Source organism: Microchirus variegatus, assembly GCF_963457635.1.
Source record: "Microchirus variegatus genome assembly, chromosome: 8".
NCBI classification, from domain to species: domain Eukaryota; kingdom Metazoa; phylum Chordata; class Actinopteri; order Pleuronectiformes; family Soleidae; genus Microchirus; species Microchirus variegatus.
This window is the reverse complement of record NC_139809.1, coordinates 1,320,907-1,344,056: the sequence shown is the minus strand read 5'-3', so window position 1 is coordinate 1,344,056 and position 23,150 is coordinate 1,320,907. Positions and strand designations below refer to the sequence as shown.

Here is a 23,150-nt window from a genome sequence, read left to right as displayed (position 1 = left end):
TGAACATGTTTTAAACGTGGCAGCGTGTCGTCCTCACCTGAGGAAAACCTTTGTTGTGGTGAGTTAAACTGTGACTCTGCTCAAAAAGAGCAAAAAGAAACACATGGAAAGTTTAAATACCAACGTCAGAGTTCCTGCTCCTCGTGCCGCCTCTGACCAATCACAGAGCAGAGAGTGTGGTTTGACCACGCCCTCCCCTGCAGTGAAGCACCGGACTGTGCCACGGTTGATTTTTTTAATACCGAAAGTGTTAAACGGTTATCGACGGTGTTGGAAATGGCCGCTGCGTCTCCAGACGAAACACCCGCACTGGGTGCTCAGGACGACGCACCGACCGAGGAGATAAAGCAGGGAGACGGCGAGGAAAAAGAAAAGGGCCGCGACGAAGCGGAAACGGAGGAACCGGGTCTTCAAGTAGAGCCGAAAATGGAAGAGGCGGGCGCGGAGGCCGGTGAAGAGGAGCCGGCCGAGGCGACAGACAAGGCCGCGAGCGAGGCGGAGACGAGCCGCCACTGTGTCGCCGCGAACCAGGAGACGACAGCCGGAGCTCCCGTGGAATTGGAGCAAAAGCCCGCGCCGGAGCAAAGCTGCGGAGACGACACCAACGAGTCCGCTGACGATAACGCTATGAAAGAGGCGAAGGAGGAACCGGGAGCAGAAGACAGCCGGAGCTCTGGGACAGACTGTGACAAGAGCAAAACGGTGTGTGAAGACGGCGACAAACCCAGCGTCGAGGTGGACGACAAAAGGCGGCCGAGTGTGGAGATCTCGTCCTCGGATGGTGAACCTCTGAGCCGTATGGACTCCGAGGACAGGTCGGTGGGAGAATGACAGCTCACTAGCTCACTCACTCACTCACTCACGGCCGGGGTTGGGGGTGTGAACACGTCCCAGTGACGGATGACAGTTAATTATCCCCCACTTTACCTTTAAACGAGCACAGGATAACGCATCGTTACGAGTTTTTGTTATTTGTATTTTAGCATTTCAGCTGATATGTATTCAACTCACTTTAGGACTGCAACGAGCGATTTGTTCAGAGACTATTATTTGCTCGATAGCCCTTGACACGTCTGAAAATAGTGGTTTTTCCCACAAACCAAATACACTAACGCAGGGGTCAGTAACCTTTAGGATGTAAAGAGCCATTTTTGTCGCCTCTCCACCCAAATAAAATTCATTTGGAGCCGCAAAAAAACCCCACAAAATGAAGAAAATAACATGTATAAAGGGTTTTATACAGACAAACTATATACAATATTAATAGTCTCTTTCATTTATGACATTTAAGAACTACAACGTGTTCAGTTTATACCCAACCTCTGGACCCCGTAGACCTGGTTCTTCCATTGTTTCATTGTTTGTGGCAAATTAAAGAAATTCAAATTAACCCACTTTGAAATAAATGAAGCAAATATTTGGATTGTACGTCGTTCGCTCTCGAGAAAACGGTACGTGGATCCAAAGATGGACAGGACGCATCCAAACGTCTACTGAACATTGCATTTTACATCGACGTTGGATGTGATGCACAAGATATCAAAATATTTGTCGCCTCGATCTCTAAAGCTACAAGGAGCCACTGCAGAGTGGCTCCAGAGCCACATGTGGCTCCAGAGCCGCAGGTTGCAGACCCCTGTACTAACGTATCCGTCTGCTTTCTTTTTAAGGATCCACTCAAACCGTTTAATAAATTACAAGTCATGTTTGCACATTAGCTTGTTGTAGTAAATGAACAGACTTCCTCAGGCATACACAAACACTCATCTATCAATTATCATTAGTTCCTGGTGTAACTTTATTTAATTAATGTGTGAAGATAAACATTCCTCATTTAACTGGTGAAAGCAAGATCACGACAATCCCATTTTAATGTTTATCTACTGGAGCTTGTGTGTTTTGTTAATCACACCCCTGTAAGTCACATACTGAATCATTCATAGCTTTCTAACCAGTTGTGTCACAAATCTTCCAGGGCGTACAAACCATATAAGGTGACCACAGAGAATCTGTCTATTTAATTGTTGTAAAATGTGAACTACTCAAAATGATCCCACTGAGATTTACAGCACTATGTATCAATGATGAAGTGCCAGGATTTGGCATGAGTGTTAAAAATGGCATGCGTGGACAATCTGTTGGAGGCTTTTCACATGTGATGTAGTGAGTGATATTTGCACCTGTTCCTCACAGCTGTGCAAAGTCTGATCTAAGCTCGGAAACTATTCTTGATTTCTTTCGTCGCTCATTGGTTTATAACTGTGGACCTGTTTTCTTCCACCACTCTCACACACTCTCTCTCTGCCCACTCACCCTCTCCTCACTCTCAGTATCAGCAGCACCTTGATGGAGATGGAGAGCACAGTGTCCAGTGGACGCTCCACTCCTGCTATGATGAATGGACAAAGCAGTGCTAGCTCCTCTGGGACGAAGACCGTGGCTTACTCCTGCTGCTGGGACCTCTGTCCACAGTGCTTCAACTCCAGTCCGGATTTGGCAGAACATATCAGGGGCATTCATGTGGATGGACAGAGAGGAGCGGTGAGTAGACTTTCATCATTTAGAACATTTTCACAGACTTTGTTGATGCCCCCAGCTTATAATGTGGTAGGATATGATCATGTGTGTATCTGCACCTATTTGTCTATAGTAGGGCTGCAACGATTACTCGAGTGATTTGAATAACTCCGTTACAAAAAATTAATTGAGGCAAAAACTCTGCCTCGAGTATTCGTCTAATTCCTATCTCGGGCGGCCTGTTCAGCCCAGGTATCATTGTTCCACACGGGCTGTTTTAGCAGACACACCATACATCTGTGATATCATAACGATAACAATGGAGTGGAATTTTATTCAGATGTTGTAGACTATGTGGGAGTGAAACTTAGCGTGTCATGCGTTTTTGCTGGACTGTGCTACTTCCTATTTTTCATGGTTAAACACTTCTGCTCTTTGTCATTCTTTCGTTGTTTTTTTTTTACTTGGGAGAGAGAGAGATCGTCATCCTCTGATTCTTGTTTACTTTTCACCACTGTCTTCAGCCTGTAGGACACAACTTTAGTAGACAACTTTACATAGATTTTCTTTCTCACTTACTTTTTTGGCTTACAGTTAGAACCAAGGCAAACTGGTTATCGGTTATAAAAGTGAAGATTTTTTTTTAGTGCAGATGGGTCTGCCATTTTTAGACTTGTCTATGCCATAATGTCTAATTATTCTTTTTTTATTTCAATTGTTTACATGGTGTCATGAGTAATATAATAACACTAAGGCCTTATTGTAAAATTTAAATAATTTATTAACAATATGAATATAACAGTAACCATCGTGGATCGTGACGTTGTTTCGATCAATATTAAATTTACGTTTTGAGATTGTGACACCCCTAATAATAGTAGTTACTACCATGGACTGTGGTCAGGAAGCACATATGGGCTAATTTCTTGAGGTCTTCAGGCTAACACCCTACCACCTAACCACTTACTTTTTTACTGGCAGATGATGGACACAAGGACAATCGGCTTGCTCTGGAGGAGTCTGGGCATTTCTTTCTTTCCTCTGCTACAGAATAGTACACAATAGTACTCTTGCTTGACCACTCACTCAGTGCACAACACACACACACACACACACACACACACACACACTTTGCCCCTAACCTAGCTTTTTATGAAACATCTATTCAAGGTAAGCAGTGATACTTTTATAGATTTGGCTTACCCTGATTTGTAATTGTAAAGTGGAAGAGCACATACATTTAGTTCTAATGCACCCAACCTAATTGCATCGCATCAAATTAAACCCAAATAAATTGTAGCGAATTGATCCAGCGCTCATAATAAAAAGTATTTTGAACTGACTCAAAGCTCATGTATCCAGACGCGTATCGACTCGTCCACAATGTAAACCTAAGCCGTCTTGTCAATCACCCTGCTATTTTTCACTGTTGTTCAAACCCACTGTCCTGCATGTTTTAGATGTTTCCCTGCTCAAACACACCCGATTCAAACGGTCAGCTCGTCAGTAAGCTCTGCAGAAGCCAGATGACGAACCAGTTATTTGAAGCAGGTGTGTTGGAGCAGGGAAACACCTGAAGCGTGCAGGACAGTGGCTCCCCAGGACCAGGAGTGAGAAACCCCGTTCTAAACCTATCTTTATTCCCTGTTGTGCTACTTTGTATACTTTTTCTTGTTTTACTCTTCTCCTCCAGTTTCTTCTGTTTTTATCATAATGTCTTCTCTTTGTGTTCCTCAGGTATTTGTGTGTCTGTGGAAAGGCTGTAAGGTGTATAACACACCGTCTACCAGTCAGAGTTGGCTCCAGAGGCACATGTTGACCCACAGTGGGGATAAACCCTTCAAGGTAAAACCAGTGGTTTAAAGCTGGGCAATATGGCCTCTAGATAATAACATTGAAATTGTTCGACCATGTATATCCTGTTATTAAAGCTGGGCACAAGCTGTTTCTCTGAGCTCATGAAATGTTTTCTTTATAGAGGTTTTTGAAATACATCTTAATCACCAACATATGCTCTCAAATAAAAGAAGCTATTAACCCTGACAAATACAGTAATTTCTGTGTCTGTTTATCTATGTTACATTCTTAATATTGTAACCTTCAATTCTAGATGATATCTTGTGTTTTTATTTAGTTTGTTAATGTTCATTAAATTTTGCATCCATTCTTTGCATTTTAGGCAGTATTTAATTTCACAAGTGTCACAATTGACTAAATCGCCTCAATATGAGTATTGCAGTAGCCTTAAATCCCAGTGAATCTCCATATCACAATATCCAGAATCTAAAACAATATCTTCTCTCGTGTCGCAATATTAATGTCGATTTATTGCCCAGCCCTACAATATTTCAAGCCTTTATTTTTGTTTCAAATTACAGTAATGAGTAATATTGATCCGACCGTATCTTTGTGGGTTTAGTCTCAGCATCTAGCTGATGCCATCGTCTTTGCCTCACAAATGGTTGTTTCACAGAAAAGCAAACTATACTAATGCTAAATGTGTCAAAGTACTGTTCACTTCTCAGTAGCCGCTCAACCACACTATTCACTGAATTGAATTTGAAAAGTTTTTTGTATCATATTTGAAAGGTTTTCACTTGAAATACACCATACCGTCTGTTTTTGTGCTCCTCTGCAGTGTGTAGTTGGCGGCTGCACTGCCAGCTTTGGTTCTCAGGGAGGGCTGGCTCGACATGTCCCCAGTCACTTCAGCCAACAGAACTCCTCTAAAATGTCCAGCCAGGCTAAACTCAAAGAGGAGTCGCCCTCCAAAGCTGGACTCAACAAGAGGAAGAAACTCAAGAATAAACGCAGGTGCACCTTACGTACGTACCCAACAAACACACACCACACAAAACCCTTTTTCAAACTGTTATTTACTGTGATTTCTTTTTCTTTTTTTTACTGTATGTTGGTATCTGGCCTTTTTTGATGCCTTTTCTTTCTTGCCACAAAACACTGTAATGCCATCCACAGTGCTTGCAGTAACCACCATGCAGTTATAATAAGCTGATGCACTGTTGCACAGTGGCTGCTTGTGTTCTGTGATTACAGGCTGATGTACAGTGTAAATGACCATTAATACACACAGATATAAATGAAAACATCCTGTTAATGCGATGTAATTTCCAAAACTGATCCTTTTTTTTTTTTTTTTTAAAGAAAGAAAGAAAAGAAATCTAGTTGCTGTCCTTTTGCCATCAGCTGCAAATGATGTTGTGTGCAAATCCAAACAAGCAAAGCAATAGCCTTCACGGCGACTGTGAAGGCTATTGTTAGTGTTCATCAGTCTGTCCTTTTCCTCCTCCAGCGAGGCCCCACGACTTCTTCGATGCCCAAACCATGGATGCTATTCGCCACAGGGCCATCTGTCTCAACCTTGCTACCCACATTGAAAGTGTGGGTAATGGACACAGCGTGGTCTTTAACAGCACGGTCAGTGCTTCATTACTTTCTTTGTCCTGTAGTTTTTCTCAGCGTTTACCTGTTTTCACTTTAATAGGTTTAATTGAATGACCATCAGTGTGGTTAAATCATTAGATGCATTCCTCTTTTTATGGGTAATTACAGTGTGATGCACTGAAATCAGACAATAATTGAATTGTCAAATTTGATCAAATCGGGCATACATGTAAAACAATTACGCTTTAGAGTTTAGTTTTAATGGTGACTGCAGTCTCAGTGCTTTTCTAAATAAGCTGCACTTGTTCATACACAACTGTTAGACTGTCTGTTTTTATAATATTGGAGCTATTTTAATTAAAGTATCAGCAACAGACAGATTGGTAGTGATTGTATATCTGCTTTATGGATGGTTCACACTGGATGTGCGGTGTGTATGTTGTGGCTGTGCCACGTCTTGCTGGCATCTAACTCGCGTCTAACATCTTCACACCTGCGGGGTATCTGCTGCACTTTCTGATTTACCACTCATTCTCACTTGGGGAGAGAGAGAGAAAATCTGCACATCTGCTAAAATATAAAGATATAGTATTAATGTGTCTCCATGTGTTCAGATTCAGTCTAGACACTACAACTACAGTGGGAGGTCTAACTTTTATGCAGTCCTGCTGCTAGAATGTCAGTGTCATCAACAACAGATCTTCTCTCTGTCTATTTTGGTGGGAGCTGTGCACATCATGTGTGAAAAATAGGCGAGGCGCCAAAACTCAAAAGACGCGTACAGTACAGTGTGAACGCTCTAATCTGTTAACATGGTGCCAAAATTCAAAACATGACGGAACGCGCCAGCGACGCACACGCAACACGTCTGATGGGAATCGAGCCTTAGAGCAGCAGAAGCACAGCAGCAGAGAATTATCATATGATGAGGCAACAGTAAAGTAAAGGACTAAAAACCATTATATGCAGTGACAGTGTGTGGATGTACAAACGGCAGACGACACAGCCTTGTTGTGCTATTTTTGCTCATGATTGGATGTGTGTGGGTTACTCAAAAGTTTCCTTTCGTGTCAATGAAGAAACACTCCAAGATCAGACATGGTTGTCAAAATATAGAGCGAACGGCACAATTTAGAAGTGATAGTGGAAGCATTATTTCTGCTTCTCTATGCACAATTCAAAGCAGTCAAGTCAGGCTGATGAGATCATATCAAACGATTGTTGTTGGTACTATTAGTCTATTTTATGTCTAAATTGTAATCTGTCTTGTATTTAGTTAGATTGCAGTTGGTTGTTACATTGTCATCCCCCTTGATTTTATTGTTGTTATTTTCTTTTTAGACAACAGGGGGTGTGAAAGAATCGTTGCAGATCTGTTTCCTCTGTGCACTTGAAGTGAACCTTTTGAATCGCCTCAAGGCTCGATGATGTTTTTTCTCTGAATCTGGCTTCACAGGAAACACAATTGGATTGTTGTTGTGTATTGTTCTCGGTCCGACCGGAGCTCAGTGCGTGATGCATTATTAATGGGTTGTAAAGTGCCTTTGCACCTTACTATTTAAGGCACACACATGAGCACTCGCAGGAAAAACTGTTTTTTTAGTGGAATATTCTCTATCTCTCTTTGGTTGATTGAATGGTTTTAAAGTGTGAAGGAGTGAATTCCACGCGGAGGACAATTATTGTGATATGTTTGATGTGAAGGGTGTGAAAAGCCCCCAAAAAATAAATCTTTGAATAACTGCTATTCCTATTCACTTCCACTGGGGAGCGCTCTGTGTCCTGTTCACATCCTCAAATTGCATGATGTAATTTTTGAATTAAAACAGGAAAAAGAATGATCAAGCACTACATCACTCCTTCCGTCACATAATGTACTTGGACAATATTCAATCCTGTTCAGTTGTTTCTCAGCCGTACTGAGAAACATTGTCTTTAATTAGCGGCAGTGATTTTGTTTACAGTGGTTTCCTCGGGGCATTTGCCCTTTTTCACAGCAGACATTTTGACATGCACACGGGGGGAAAAACCTGACAACATTTACAATTGATGTACTATTCTGATCTCTGATAATTTACCTCTCAGCTTTTCCTACGTTGGTGCCTTATATTAATAGTATATTGACGTGTGCCATTTTACATTTCCTCTGTGACTAACCAAACAGGAATAATCAGTGTATTTGTGGGCAGAAACATTTTACACATTGTATACCCAATAAAGGGAAAAAAACAAATCCTGAGGCATTTTAAATCTGACTGAAATCACCTGAATAGATCTTCCACTGAAGGCACAAACATACACATTTACAGGTATTAAATTAGTTGGATGTTAATGATAATTGAAGGAAAGGAGAACAAACCTGTTAAATGTGTCTGCACTAAAGAAACCAGGAGAGAACCATAATGTCACTATGTAATATGGTAAACTGTATTACTCATGATAATAAAGTCCTCACTTGCAGTTAATAAGGTTGACATCAAATTAACTAGTCAAAGTTTATTTCAAGGTCACTATTGTGGTTGATAGTCCTCCCTGTTAAATATTCATGAAAGTAGATCTTCTCCTGACACACAGATACTTATAAAGCCAAGCCATGTTTTGAAACATTATTTAAAATCTGGTGTTTTGTTTGTAGTTCTAGGCTTGTGTTTTTGTTAAAATCTAATCCGTATTAAAGAGTTCTCATGACATTGTTTTTTTGGTACTAACACAGTCTCTTTCAACTCTGTTCTGCTCCTAAAAACCTCAGCTGCACACCAGCAGCCAAGAATTTAAAAAGAAGAGCTCGGGAAAGAAGTGAAGATAAAGCTCGAGTAGAGGTTAAGAGAGGTTACTGCATATTTGCAGTTGCACACTGGGTCAGCAGGAGGAATAGTCAGCTAAAGAAGTGAGACACAAAAGACAAGAAGCTGAGACGAGGAAAAGTGCCAATGGTTAGGGGTTGTGATTCGGAAGGACATCTGGCCAGTTGGGCGTAAATTCTCAATTTCTGTCCCTTGGAGGATTGCGGTGCAGCAAGACTGTAGCACTGCGTCAGACTCCGGACCCCATTGGGCCGTCCCTGGCCCAGGGAGATAGAGCAGAGCTGTGGGGGTTCTGTGGAGTTTGGCCAGTGGTCTTGCTGACGCTCCAGAGCAACTCAGTCATGTTTGTGATGGGATATTTTAGTTGTGCCAATATGCGTCATTCACAGCTTGACCCTCTGACACTAGACAGACACCCAGTTTTAGCAGTCCTGCCCTCCCCCTGCATTAGTCCTGCCATTTTCAACTCTTTGTTTTGGAGCCACACTAATAACCACCATTAACTCATTTTTCCTCCTGCTCTCCCTCCCTTTTTCCTCCCTGTCTCTTTCTCCTGTCTCGTGGGTGTAGAAAAGATTGTGATCTGTCCCTTAAAGCATCATCTGCCATCATCCACCCACTCTGCTCACAAATCACTTCATGCTGCTAAGCACAAGCCCATTCTTCATCTTCAGCCTTTACGGGGTCCCTTCAGAAGTATCCTGGGTTTGTGATCATTAACCTGGTGCTGTGAGGAGCCTGAAGGCAGAGGTTAACAGCGATTCACTTTTAATTAAAAGGGCAGTAAAGCAGCTGCTGGTGCACCAAGGTTCAGCTGCAGGGTGTGACTCAGTTGTTGAGCCCATTGAAGGTAGCACTAAATTCAGGCTAATGCTTCAACAATGCCATGTTTTTGAGTGTAATATGTTACTACTGTCTCCTTCATGTTGATGTTTGATAGAGAAGCTGTAACTATCTAAAGTTATCATGATGCATGAAGCAGCATGGGATCATGGGAATCATTGTGTTGTCTCAGTTGGTTCTGCTGTGTGTTTGTGGTTTCGGTTCACCCCAAGTTTCCAGATGGGTTAAGCAGATGATGACATTAAAAGAGCACTGGAAAAGTTTAAGCCAACACAAGTACACTCCTCAACAAAATAAACAACATAAGTCTTGTCATTCTTAGATATTTTAATCCAGAAATTTTAAACATTAAAGGTGCATTATGTAATAAAACTAAATCAACTGGCCATAAAATCCTCCTAATATGTCACAGAGACTCAGGAATAATGTTCATATAACAAACTGAACTCACCAACAACAACAGTACAGACAAAATGTCTGCATTGAAAAAATATATTTTGCAGACTGCAAATCATGTTTTTGTTTTGAAATCATGTTTTGGCATGTGGCGCCACCTACCGCCGTCTACCAATCATTGCAGTCGGTAGAGTCTCAGCTGCCGAGCAACCAGTTACGTCTGAGCTACAATGGCGGAGAAAACGAAACCTAAAAGTACCTCAGTATTTTGAATTTTAGTGTAGTAACCGTTTTTGGCCACATTCTTACATATGGTGCCTTTAAACATTATTATCTTAAATGGACTTGTGAAGATTACATCATTTAGGGATTTCTATGACAGATGGTTAAATGGCTAAAAGCCCACAGTCCATATGTCACCTCTAGTCCATCACAATGTTTTACTGTACAAACATGATAGCAGTCAAGTGGACATGGTCTTACCTAATCTGTATTGTGTTTTTGGTGCTGCACAGTGACACTTTGTCAAAAAAAATATTTCACAAGTCAGGGCCACACGGCGGAGTAGTGGCAAGCACTGTTCCCTCACAGTAAGAAGGTCCCAGTCCGGGTTAGGTTGTACTGTATCCTATGATGTACCGTAAAGATGTTTGTGTACATGCTCTATAAAGACATGATCAGTCATCACCCGCTTAGCCTGCTTTGTCGAAGCCGTGTGCCATCGCTGCCAGATTTGAGGCTGCACACACAAGAGCATGCCTTAGTAGTTACCGGAGTAAGATGTTTACGTTTCTGAGCATTCCAGTTAATACTGGCATAACTACCAGCTATCTTATTTGGTTTATTCCTTGCTGGAATAAGAGCGTATTCAGCTAATGCTTACAGGGATAAGCGATTTACACGAGTCACAGACGAGCCTTCCCAGAATACTCCATGTGCATGTAAACGTAGTCACTCGAGTACATCTGTAGAGGAGTGATTTTTGAATGACGGTGTTAGAGCTGCATCCCTGGGATGATCAGGATGGAACCAATGAGAGCAGCCCCAGGTCACCTGCTTATCAAAAGTTGAAGGACATACGCACACACTTGTTTGACCGGCGTCCATGCACATGAAATTTACATCATCAGGATCATTGGTCTGACCGGTTTTAGGTCAATCCAATTTGTCCTTTTGATCTACATCTGTTGGTCACACCCTTTTCCAGAGTGAGATGCAGTCTCCTGTTAGTCAGGCTGTCAGACAGTACTACCCATATACTGTATGTTTTTACTTGTCCTAGAAAGAATTTGGATTTTTGTCACTGCTTTAACTCTTGATTACTAATGCTTTGACACTTTCCATTTTTTCTGAGCTTCATTTCCCAGTACATTAGCTTGGAGAAACTACAGTGAGATAAAATTAACTTTCAGTTTTTCATTTTGTGTTGGAGAGAAGACACAATCACAGTCAAACACTGTCATATTGGAAAAGTAACTAAACTCCTTTTGGTTCTTACGTTGGAGCATAATTTGGTTAAACGGTAGGAAAGTAGTAAGATGAGTAGAGAAGTGATTCTAGGTCTCCATCTGTGTCTCATCCCTTCTGTCCTCAAACCAGTTTCCATCAATGCTGCAGCCATTCCCTAGAGTCATAAAAATAATTTCAGATATTCATGTGCGTAAGAGAAGTTCTTCACATGTGAACTCATTCACTATACTAAAAATAGACATTCCTCACAAAAAAGAGCCAATTGACGCAAGTGGTTATATCTGTGGCTATTTTTGACACTGATGGTTATTTTTTCTAGCGTTTCTTTTCCCCACTGACAATATTTGTGTGCATTCCGGACTAGTTTTACTATAAACCATCACAGCATGATGGATTAAATGTTTTACAATAAAAGGACCAACTGTTCTGGAAATCTGGTTTGAGTGTACTGTCACTAGAAGGAAAGCCACACATTTTGAGGTTGTGCTGGCAGAATAGGTGGTGAGTCGTTAAAGTAGGTAAAGGAACGCACCACATGTAAAGTAAAGACATGAGGATTTATCTGTTGCTGTGATATTTTACAACAAAAGAAGTGACTTTTTGATTTCCCGTTTTTCTATCCGGTCTTTCTACATTGCTAACTGTGATTACCAACTCCATGGTTAAGTCTAAATACAAAACATTTGAATTCCTTGCTCGAGCACTATGTTGCAAAGACAGGAATGTAGGATGGGTCCTGTTGAAAATAGAAATCTCATTGAGCTCTGGCATACATTATTAAGGTGGCTCACATTGCTTATTAGTGTAATGATCAGCTACTGTATCACTTGGTGGGAAGTTTGAAGCATGTAGCCTAATTATTCAGTGGAGATGGGGACAGGATGGGGGCATGGCTTTGAAGCTGATTCTGCACAGAAAAATGACTTTGCTGCAATATGAAATAAGCCCAACACATTCATGCAAATTGAAACCTTACAAATTACCTTGAAATATTACATTAATTATATTAAAAATTCGATAAGCCTTTTTTAAACCTTTGTCTATTTTTCATTGGTGGTGTTGTGTGTGTTTTATAACTCAGCTTGTGTTTTTTTTTTCTTGATTATGTCTGTGTAGGTGCTGGCCAGAAGGAAAGAGGGATCTGGCAAAGTAAAGGTTCTCCTGCACTGGACACCTGAGGACATGTGAGTCAAAATTGTATATAGTTAAATCTGTGTATCACCGAATATGCACATAAAACAAAGAAGGCATGAATTACAAATGAAGATACAGGGCATGGATATACAGAGTTGCATATATCATGTACTGCCAGATATATTTCATAGACCACTGAACATCTTAAGTAAGGTGGCTCACCAAAACCATAAGTGAAATTCACAAATTTGGTGTTGTGTAAAGTCTAGTTGAAGAAGAGATGAGAAATCACCTACAAAATCTTGATCTTGATTTCTTACTTTATATGTAATGTTTCTAATTGTGCATCGATTTATACCAACACAGGAAACATTTGTTGGAATCAGTTCTTCTAATTAATGTTAGTACTGTAATAGGAGTAGCTCACCTTTCTCTGCAGATCAGTTCAACCTCAACAATCAATAAACATGAAACATGAAGGATTTAAGTGATAATGTCATGACTCATGACGTATTTAACGTATTCTAATAGTCTTACTCTTCAGTCATCCAGAGTCACACAAGTTCACCTGTTGCTCCAAGAACAGGTTGAGCGGCTTGTGTCAACGTCAGTGTTGCTGCCTGTTCCTGATCTGCTGTCAGCAAATGTATAAGGGCCCCCACCTGGTGTTGAGAGGTGGTATATGTGGACTGATGGGGAAACCACAATCTTTCTATAAAATATCCTTAGTCAAAATGTTCTGGCATTGCTCTCGCACTGCAACAGTCATAACACGTTTGAAAATCTGTCAACACTGGACTAAATAAATTGATTGTCTGCAATATGAACAGATGGTTGTGCAACATCAGTTGCCTGTGCAATATACATGAGTGTGCAATATTTTTGGACATTGTGCATTGGTGAGCGATGCAGTTTGCATTGGAAAATGGTGTCGTGCAATCCTCAATGTTGTGGTGTTTCACTGTGTGTGCGCGCGTTGCTGTGTGTGTTGATCCATCAACCTGCCTAGGGACTACAGATGAAAATTAGCCAATGGCTACAATCTGGCACATTTACATGCAAATGTTTATTAATGTGCACTGTCCTTATTTTCAAATTGAATAAATAAATAATTTTGACAAAAATTGGATGGGAAGCAGCAATGAAACATGATGATGTAATATATGCGCTGTCCTGCCATACTACCGCCATAGTTATATACAGAATAATAAGCTGTTGTTAAAGGAACTAGGGAAAGGAGAGCAGGGAGAAGGGTATAAGTGGTAGGAAAGGGATGGAGAGTTTTGGGGGTGGTCCTCCCTGGGTTGTGATGATCACTCATTTCCCAGTCTTCAAGTGCCACAGGAAGCCATGTAGACAAGAGGAGGCTTGAGTTGGGAAAGCTGTGTCTGTCACACAAACATTTCCTTTTTGAGCTGCAGGGGTGCATGTATGTACGAGTGCACATAAAAAATGTATGTTTATCCGTCTCTGATAGTTTTATGTTCCTCCTTCCCCTTTAGCAGGGCTGTCAACTTTGTGGCTTTCCTTTATGTCAACGCTTGAGATAAATCTTAATGTCTTCCTCTTGCCAGCCCATACACAATTTGGCATGGAGAGATCGCAATGTGAGGAGGTTAGAGCCCCAAACTCTCCCCAAATAAAGCCTAGAAAAAGTGGCTTCTCTTAGCAGCTAGTATTTACAATCTCTGAATAGTTGGGTACCAGTATTTCCCACTGAATTCATCTGTTGTTGTAACAGGGCTTGATTCTCGGTTTTTAGTGTTCGTTACACAGAGTGAAAGGGAAGTTCACTCTTTGGCACATGTCATGCACACCTGCTGCTGAAGCTATACTGTCTGCCTAGACCGTAATGAGCAAGCATAAGGTAAATGATGGTCCACATAGCTCGACAGTGCAGCAGTAGAGCAAAATACTACACGAGACATTGCTAATGTTATGAGTAGTGGGGAAAAAAAGTTATTTGGTTAATTTTGAAACTGTGGCAGGACAAATTAGACCGTGGCGAACTGCCACAGTAGATAATTAATGGGACACACAGCATATTCATGCTTGGAGTCTTGATAGAGCCGTTGAGCTTGCAGAGTAGACCGAGTATGTGGGTTGGATTGAGGTCGGATCACGTTCCTACCACAAAGTAGGTCTGAATTTGGGACCTGTCCGACACCTTCTTGATATGGTGTACTCACCTGCCCAAATTAATTGCAACAGAGTCTGATTTAATGGTGCAGGTGTGAAAGCACTCTTGCCAGGATAAACCCAGATGCGGCGTCCCAAAAATAGCAGTGGATAAGCATCCATAAATACTGTGGCTGATTCTCTGCTTTTTTGTGGCTCTGTCTCCAATTATATGATTTCATTGTTAATAAATGTCTGTCATTCACCAAAACTCCAGCTCACTAGGCTACAAGTAGTTCTGCCCAGGTTTCACTAGCATCACACCTTTCTGGAGGCAACACGCACTCATTTTAAACAGTTGGATAGCAGGGCTGGTGGGTTTGGCATTGTGCTTGTAATGAAATGGCTCAGTGTCACACAGAAATAGAATTCAGTAATTCTCAGCAGGACTTTAAAGGAAAGTGTTGAGTCTATGCCCTCTAAAGATGATCAGAGAGAAAGAACAGGAAGATTTAAAGATGGGATGACCAAGGTCAAATGAAAAGTATGAGATAAATTAAGGGACTGGGAAGGTTGAAGGAAACCGTGAATGGTTTGAAAAACAGAAAAACAAAGAGCAAAGATGGCACCGTCCAAATAAACCTGGACGATGCCTTGTGAAGAACATTGCAGCTGACAGGCTCGGATGAACATACTGTAGCTAAACTCTTGTACTCTCAGCCTTCCGCTGCTTCAGTCTCCCTTATTTCTTTCTTTCTTTCTTCCCTTTCCTCCTCTCTGATCCACCTCTGCAGTCTCCTCCTCAGCCCGCAGTGGGAGTTTAATCTAGTGCACAGAGAAATAATGAGGCAAAGGGAGCGGAAGAAAAAGATGAGGTTTGGTGATCAGGATGGACTAGTCAGATTAATTCTAAACAGAAAGACGTATATGGAGATTGATACAGTGATTCAAAGGCAGAATGGATTAGAGAAGGAATTAATGATGCAGAGAATGGTGAAAAGTGGGAGTTGGAAGAAAATGGTTGTAGGAGAGAAATTTGAAGAAGAGGCAGAATGAAACTGATAAGTTTTACCAGGAGATAAGTTTTCACCCACGTTGATGCAGAGTTGCTGTTGGACCCGAGTCCCATGTTACTCATGAAAATGAGAACAGAGTGCAAGTAGGAGAGAAAAGAAAAAGGTGTAGTGGGTGATTTGAGATGTAGGTATGGAAATGTAAGTGGAAATGTGTTAATATAAATGTGCAAAATATTTTGTGCACAAGTAGAAACCTTTTCTAGGCCTCGCATTCCAAGCAATCTCTGAGGAGTAAATTTAGGTTGCTATCTCCAACCTGCTATTTTTCATTTTATAGTGGAGAAGATCTGCATCCACACTTGTGTTTCAGGCCCATATCCGCGCAGACAATACCACACCTGAAAATGTGTGTCATGCAGCTGTTCACATACACAGCTTGCGCTGGTGTAAACAGAGAGCAAACTTTCTCCTTTTGTGATTTGCTCTGTTACAGAAAATACGACTAATGAGCTATAACAGTTGGACCAACTACAAACTGAAAGTGAAAGTTACTGTCGGTGTTAACCTTTGAAGCTGATAGTTGACCAATTAGGAGCCAAAAAGCAAGTGGAGTTGGTCATGGCATCATAGTTACTAAAGTTATGCTTAGTTTTACTGTATAGTATCATTTCTGCCTTTCCACAAAAAGAATTGAAGCATTTCCAAACATCAGTTTTAGTTGCTCCATTCCCCAACTGTAGCAGATGTGATGCATTTTAAAATGATATCTTAATGGTGTGGATAGAGCCTCAGGATAAATATATTATCGTCAGAGTAAAAATATGGTTGTCGTGTAGTTGGTCATCAATTGTTGTGACCCTCAACACAGAGTTCATTATCAAGTGCTGTACTATCTATACGTTTTCCACTAACCAAGTCAATGATTAGCCATGTAAATGTGGGGTGTCATGTTTATTAATGCTGAAGCAAACCATTCACTGTCTGACTGACACTCATTAACTCCTTTTGGATTAATAGGTAACTGATAAACATGAACCATTTTGAACATGAACCACCAGCAGCTCACTGAAGTGGAAGAGAGGGGAATGGTGAGAGAGAGAGAGAGAGAGTACTATAATTGCCGTCTAATCCTTGATGAATGGATTTCCACGTAAGCTGCGGAATGCCTTTGAATAATAAACAGTAAACCATGCAGTCAGTGACAGTGAATGCCTTGATCCACTGGCATCCTGGGCCATTAGTTTGGACTAACGGCACAAAGAAGATGTATGTTTTTATGTTGGCTAATTACATTTTTTTAATTGCTTTGTTTTTTTTCCCAGTTTATTTTTTTTTTGTCACTATTGTGTTGGTATTTTGAGATATGAAGGGAAACTTCTATATAGTTAAAAGGTTGAGTGAAACTTCCCTCGCGGCGGTTCATCTCAGAAGAGCATGTGATACGGAGAACTTAGATCTATTATAGTCTATTTTATCTATATGTGTTGAAGTGTGATTGGTTCAATAGATGGGGATGATCCTTGGTTTAGATGTAGTGCTCCCTTGTTGGCGCACACACAGGGTCCCCAGCCTCTTGGCACGATGTTAGCGACTCAGAGTGGGCCACAGCCAGTTTGGTCCCTCCTTTCCAGCGGCTGCACTGTAGCACCGCTCTATGAACTGTTATTTTGTATGGAGTTATTGTTTCAGATAAGACGCCCACGTCTTTCCGGGGCACTATCTGTCTCAGTGACTCCCCATTTGAGTGTTCATCCAAGGTTGTATGCATGCAGCTTTCAGCTTTTCTAGGTTAGTTTTGAGCATAAAACAAATGTCGGTATATTTAAAGTGTTCGCGTATAAAAGATATATTCCCACATTACAGAAGTGTACTATTACTCGCAATAATGTTAGAAGTGCTCTCCTGAATGGCAGTTTTTAACACTTAGAATTCCACATATAATTTTCAGACTTGCATTTTTTTGGTGTGTGCCTTTGCCACGCAATTAATGTGAACAAAAATATCTATAATAAATCTTGTTTCCTGTCTATGATGATGTTGCAGAGAAGTTGACCTTAGCATGTGGAATCCTGAATTATGGCCAAAAACATCCAGTGAGCTTGAACTTTGACCACAGAATTCTTCCAGTCCAAGTGGACCTTTGTGCCTGATCTAATGAAAATCCACTTAAACCTTTGATTTATTGTGGGCATAGATGAAGTCACAGTGAACTTGACCTTACGCAAGGCCAATTATTTAGCTTTTGCTTTATATTAAGGCCTTTGAGTTAGGGATTATATCAAAAGGAATATAATTATTAAAAGAAAGTTTATGTCGATGAACACAACTTTATACACTGCAACCTTTGTTTTAACCCATCAGTTTTTTAAGTAAGTAAAACTATTGGAAAATGTAACTGATGGGTCTGTCTCATTGCCCAGTGAATGCATTTTAGATTGATTGTTTAAACATTCAATAGCTTTGTCTGCTCTTGGGGTTTAACCTTGGGTTTAACCAGTGAAGAGAACCGAGAGCTGTGTATGGGAGAAACGCACATCTGAAGGAAGCTAAGAAAAGAGGAATATGGAGTCACTGCACAGCAACGATGGGTGAAGCCAAATCAATATGGAATTTCCTGCATTTAAGTTTAGAAAATAATATTTCAATCCTCTGAATCTTCAGGTAGAAATCCTCTTGGTAACATAAATTTGGCATGCAGAAGTTAAATGTGGCGCCACCTACTGCCGTCTACCCATCATTGCAGTCAGTAGTGTCTCAGCTGCCGAGCAACCACGGGTTGCCAGTTATGTCAGGAAACGAAACCTGAAAGACCTTGGTGCTTTGAATTTGAATGTAGTAACCGTTTTTAGCCACATTCTTACACATGGTGCCTTTAAGGGTCATAAAAAAGACACAAATGATCATCATGTGATCAAGTGACCATTTTATCCAGGGTGTGAAAATGCTTTCCTATCTTTGTGCAATTCACTGATCACAAAGTAACAACCTCACATGCATGGCTGATAGTGAGCAGCCAGGGAAAATTGGCAAGTCATTCGTACACCTAATATGGCCAATTTCTGCTTGCTTAATTAAATTATAGCTGTGATAGTTGGCAAGTTGAATGCTTAATTATGTTCTGCACCATATCTTATCTGCTCTAAAGGGAGACGGCCTGAACTGTATGAAAACTGTTGTAAAACAACAGAGGTACTGCTTCTTTGATCTAACAGTCAACAGTCATCATAAGTGTCAAATAATCAAGTAATCACACACAGGCAAATGGGTCACATTGACCCAGATGCCAGTCAGGAATTTCCTGCAGGTTGACTTGTTTTGGCAGAGTATTACTACCATGAGGTTGTTGAAGTACTTGTTATGGTCAATGAAAATAATGTTTTCCTTGCTTTAATCCAATGCATCTATTTCAAGTGTTCATTACTTGCCTAAAGATCATAATATTTTAACATCAAAACCCTCCTTTTTTATTTTTGCCTAATGCAGTGTGATGAGTCATCCCTCACTCAAGGGCACCTCATTTTATTACAATTCTTTACAATAATACCCTCTCTAATTTTTAACAGTTCTTTAGATCTCTGGACGTCACACAACTCGCTACAGTGGTGGCAACAACAGCGTCTGCAAAAATTAACAGCATCATTGCTGGTTTTAAGGCGTCAGAGCTCACACTTAAAATCAGTACATTGTGGAACTTGACAGAGTGAATATAGTATCTTACCCGTATAATGCCCCCACACTTGCTTTTCACAAGTATGGAAACATCTGGAGCAGACATGATTACAGACCTACATTAACCCAACATCTTTAACACTCTGATAAACTTTACAACTTTGCAATGAAAGTGTCTAAAATAAACAAGATGTTAAAGCTAGTAAGCACTGGATTCTGGACACGATATGATATTATCACTACACAAGCAGAGTCTTTTATTCTAGTGTTGTTGCAGACTCCAATGCTAATTAACCCAAATATTTTGTTTATTTTACTTACTTTTATTGTGATGTGTGAGCATTCTACAGAGTACAACTAAAAGGAAAGTTTATCCGAAAGGTGAAAATGTCGTAATGCTGCAGTTTCCATAATTGTGCAAAGCACCCAGGGGTATTGTATGGATCAAATATAATCAGTCTGCCAGATTCTGTGATATGTTGCTTGATCTCCATGGGTTTAAAGTGCACAGTGAACTCTTAAAGCTCGAAACAGGCATTGGTGCAGTTTGTTTTTCAGAAGCTTTTTCCTACCAACATCACGGTTTGAGCAAACTGAGACCCATGACGTCCGAGATGTTAGACAGCCGGTGCAGAGACGAGTTGCCCAACGTGTTATGTGTAGCCTGGCACGTACGTGTATGGATTTAAACAGTGCCAAAGTAGCATTGTTTTGATTCCAACTATTATGTGATGGGATTGCGCGACGTTGGCTAATATGGCTCTATATAAAGCCATTTAATATTTTAGTGATTTAATGTACACTTTGCTTGTTTTTGAAGAATTTATTGCTTCTGTCACCACTGAGGCCTTTAAGGCCTGAAGCTGGCCATCAATTCAGTGTGGAAGACTCCCCAGTAGCTCTCCCACAGTGGCCTCACTCCCAATAAACATTTCTGGCTCTTACAGAAGCGAGCCAAACGGTCCCATCTGGAAAATAAATAAATCCGTTTGTCTTTATTTGGCTTGGTGTGACTTTGGGTGGAGATTTGTTAGTGTGTGTGTGGAGGGGGGGGCGTTAGGAAGTGATATACATACTATAGAACATACTTAAGTGTATACTATGTTACTATGTTACTATGTGTGATGCGTCGAGTTCCCAATGCTGCAGTTTTGTGCGCCTCCTGTATATCACAATATAATAACACATCAGTACCACAGCTCACTCGCTCTGACATGTTTACGGTGACTCCGTAGTGGAATGTGCACGTAGCCGCGCACGCACACAAACACACGTTGGTTTCTACTGTATATTTAACACTCTGCAGGTCCTTCTGTGATTTGAAGTTTGATTTCCACAAGGGCAGATAACTCAAGACTAACCAAAACTTTAATGCTGCTACTGAAGTGGCCTGTTTCTTGTCTTGTCCCTGCTTTTTGTCAACTTCATCTTTCAGCTCTCGCCACCATTAAAGGGGATACAAACACTTTAGTCATATGCTATAAAATAAAGAAATAATTTGCCCATGTGAGCTTAAAAAACTAATCATCTGTATAGTAGGCAGGTGTCATCCTTGTAATGTGCATGTTTACTTCTAAAGGAGCAACTATTATCATTTAAGTCGTACTGTTATGACTTTCAGTTAAATGCATTTTTCCCTGCTCTCCATTTGATCAATTCCTGTTAAAAAGCTTGCAAGTTTCAGAGCTGATAGACAAAGGTACTCGCTTTAAAAGTCAGATGAACTAGATAATCCAGCCTTATTTTCTGGTGTCTGTTAACTGTCAAAATAGTTATATCAGGGCCTTTAACCTCATTGCATTTAGTTTTGTTCAGTATCAGGTGGTTGAACTTACTCGACGTCTGTACACTTCAGTTAAAATAACAAGGTCTGCTGTAGTGTACATGTATTTATTCAAAGGGCACGGACGGAAATCTAAAAATTTTAAAAACATGTACTTGTACATAAGCTTTATATTCTTTGTGTATCAAACAATCATAAATGCACCGTTACATATTGGATTTTGGTAGATTATGAGCACACCACAATGATTCTTTGTTAACTAACTCTTTACTAAATTGTCCCATGTGGGTAACCCCACCCTATAGCCCATAAAATATGCCCTAAAAGGGTTTGACTACTACAGTAAAAGTGAGTTGATTATCCTCCCGCTCCACGTTCCCTGTCCTCAACCTCTCTTTTCTTGTCCTCCATTTGTCAGTTTTCTATTGCCTTTCCTCCCTTTTGTTCCCCATCACTGTTCAGTTGTGCTGAATGTGCTGCACGTGAAGCACTACCTGCACACCATTCACTGAATGGGCTGACGAGGCATGTGAATGAGTGATTTGGCCTGGTGGCTGCCTGCTTGGCTAAATGCTGTGTGTGTGCGTGTGTGTGTGTGTGTGTGTGTGTGTGTGTGTGTTTCCGCATCTCTTGGGGCTCCGGTGATGACGCACATAGTGACGGGGGGAATGCTGGGGGTTGGTGTGGGGGGGGGGGTGGCAGGGGCTGGAGGAGAGAGGGGAGGTGCAGTTGGCTCGCTAAGCTCTTTGTTTCTTTCTTCTGCACCTTGACTTGCCACGCCAGTGCTCGCACGCTCCTTCTGCAGGGATCACACTGCTGTGTGGTACAGTACGATAGAGCCGAGTAATACCCCCACATGTGTGTGTGCAGGAGTGTGAGACCGTCTCTCCAAGGCCACCACTTCTCTGATCTAAAGGTCGAGTGGTTTTAATTTAATTTAATTTAATTTTATCGTGCGCGGTGTCGATATTTTAAAACTTCTTAAATGAACTGACGCAATCAGCAGTCCCCCATGTACAAGTGAACCTAGATGCTACTCTGTAATTGACAACATGGGACTATACAACAGTTTGTCCTCTATCTGTTCTGTGAAGGTCTCCACACACTCTCTCACACACACACACACACACCTGTGTGAGTGTGTGTTCGTCAGTCCCGCTGATTTGGTCAAGGCTGTTACTTATGGAAATGTACTCAGTGTTCAGAGAAAGGTGTCAGCATGTACCCAGGACTGTGAGTGAGGCTCTTTGTTCCTCTCTCACACCCACTTCATTCCCCTTTTCTCCTCCTTTTTCTTGTTAGAGCTCAGACCTTGACCACATGTCCCTAACCCCCCCCCCCCCCCCGTGTGTGTGTTTTTTTGCAGACTACCTGATGTATGGGTGAATGAAACAGAGCGATGTCAGCTGAAGACTAAAGTGGTGCACTTATCCCAGCTACCGCAGGACACAGCCATGCTGCTAGACCCAAATATCTATAGGTGAGTTGTCCTGCCCTTGTGTGTGTTTTATATGAAGGTGTGTGTGTGTGTGTGTATCATTAACACCTACTTCCACCAGGTGGCACCAGAGCAACCAGGATAAAAAAAAAAAAACATAAATAAAATACATTTTATGTGTGAGGAGGTAACATTGCCCTCCTCTTGATGGATGGCAACATTTTGACATTAACCACATTCAGAAGTGACTGACGATCATAATGAAGTGGCCCAGTTTAAGTGTGAAACTCTTTCACTTGAACTGAGGCTCCGTTTCATCTGTATGCTCATGTGTGCAGCACAGCCAGTGAGACGGAGTACATTCATCAGTAAGATGAGAAAACAAGGTTAGCTTTATGGTGCACCATAAAAGTCTGAAAGAGGAACAATGAGCCTAAAATAACAAGGGTGGTCATCTTACCAGAGATATATGGCACACAAGTGTGCTGATCAGCACACAGTCGGGCTGATTTTAATTAGATCTGAAGGCTCAGTAAATGCAAGGGCTGCTGCTGGACTCT

The 23,150-nt window shown here is 41.1% G+C and overlaps 1 protein-coding gene across 1 annotated transcript; it reads left to right on the top strand.

Annotated features, from left to right (window-relative positions):
- Nucleotides 1-276: 276 nt before the first annotated feature.
- On the top strand, nt 277-22,636 carry aebp2 (AE binding protein 2; the record flags this gene model as incomplete). Its single annotated transcript, XM_083894071.1, has 7 exons — nt 277-815; nt 2,331-2,541; nt 4,255-4,362; nt 5,156-5,342; nt 5,828-5,952; nt 12,549-12,616; nt 22,519-22,636. The coding sequence occupies 7 exons, from the start codon at nt 277-279 to the stop codon at nt 22,634-22,636; spliced, it is 1,356 nt and encodes a 451-aa protein (XP_083750197.1).
- Nucleotides 22,637-23,150: the final 514 nt, after the last annotated feature.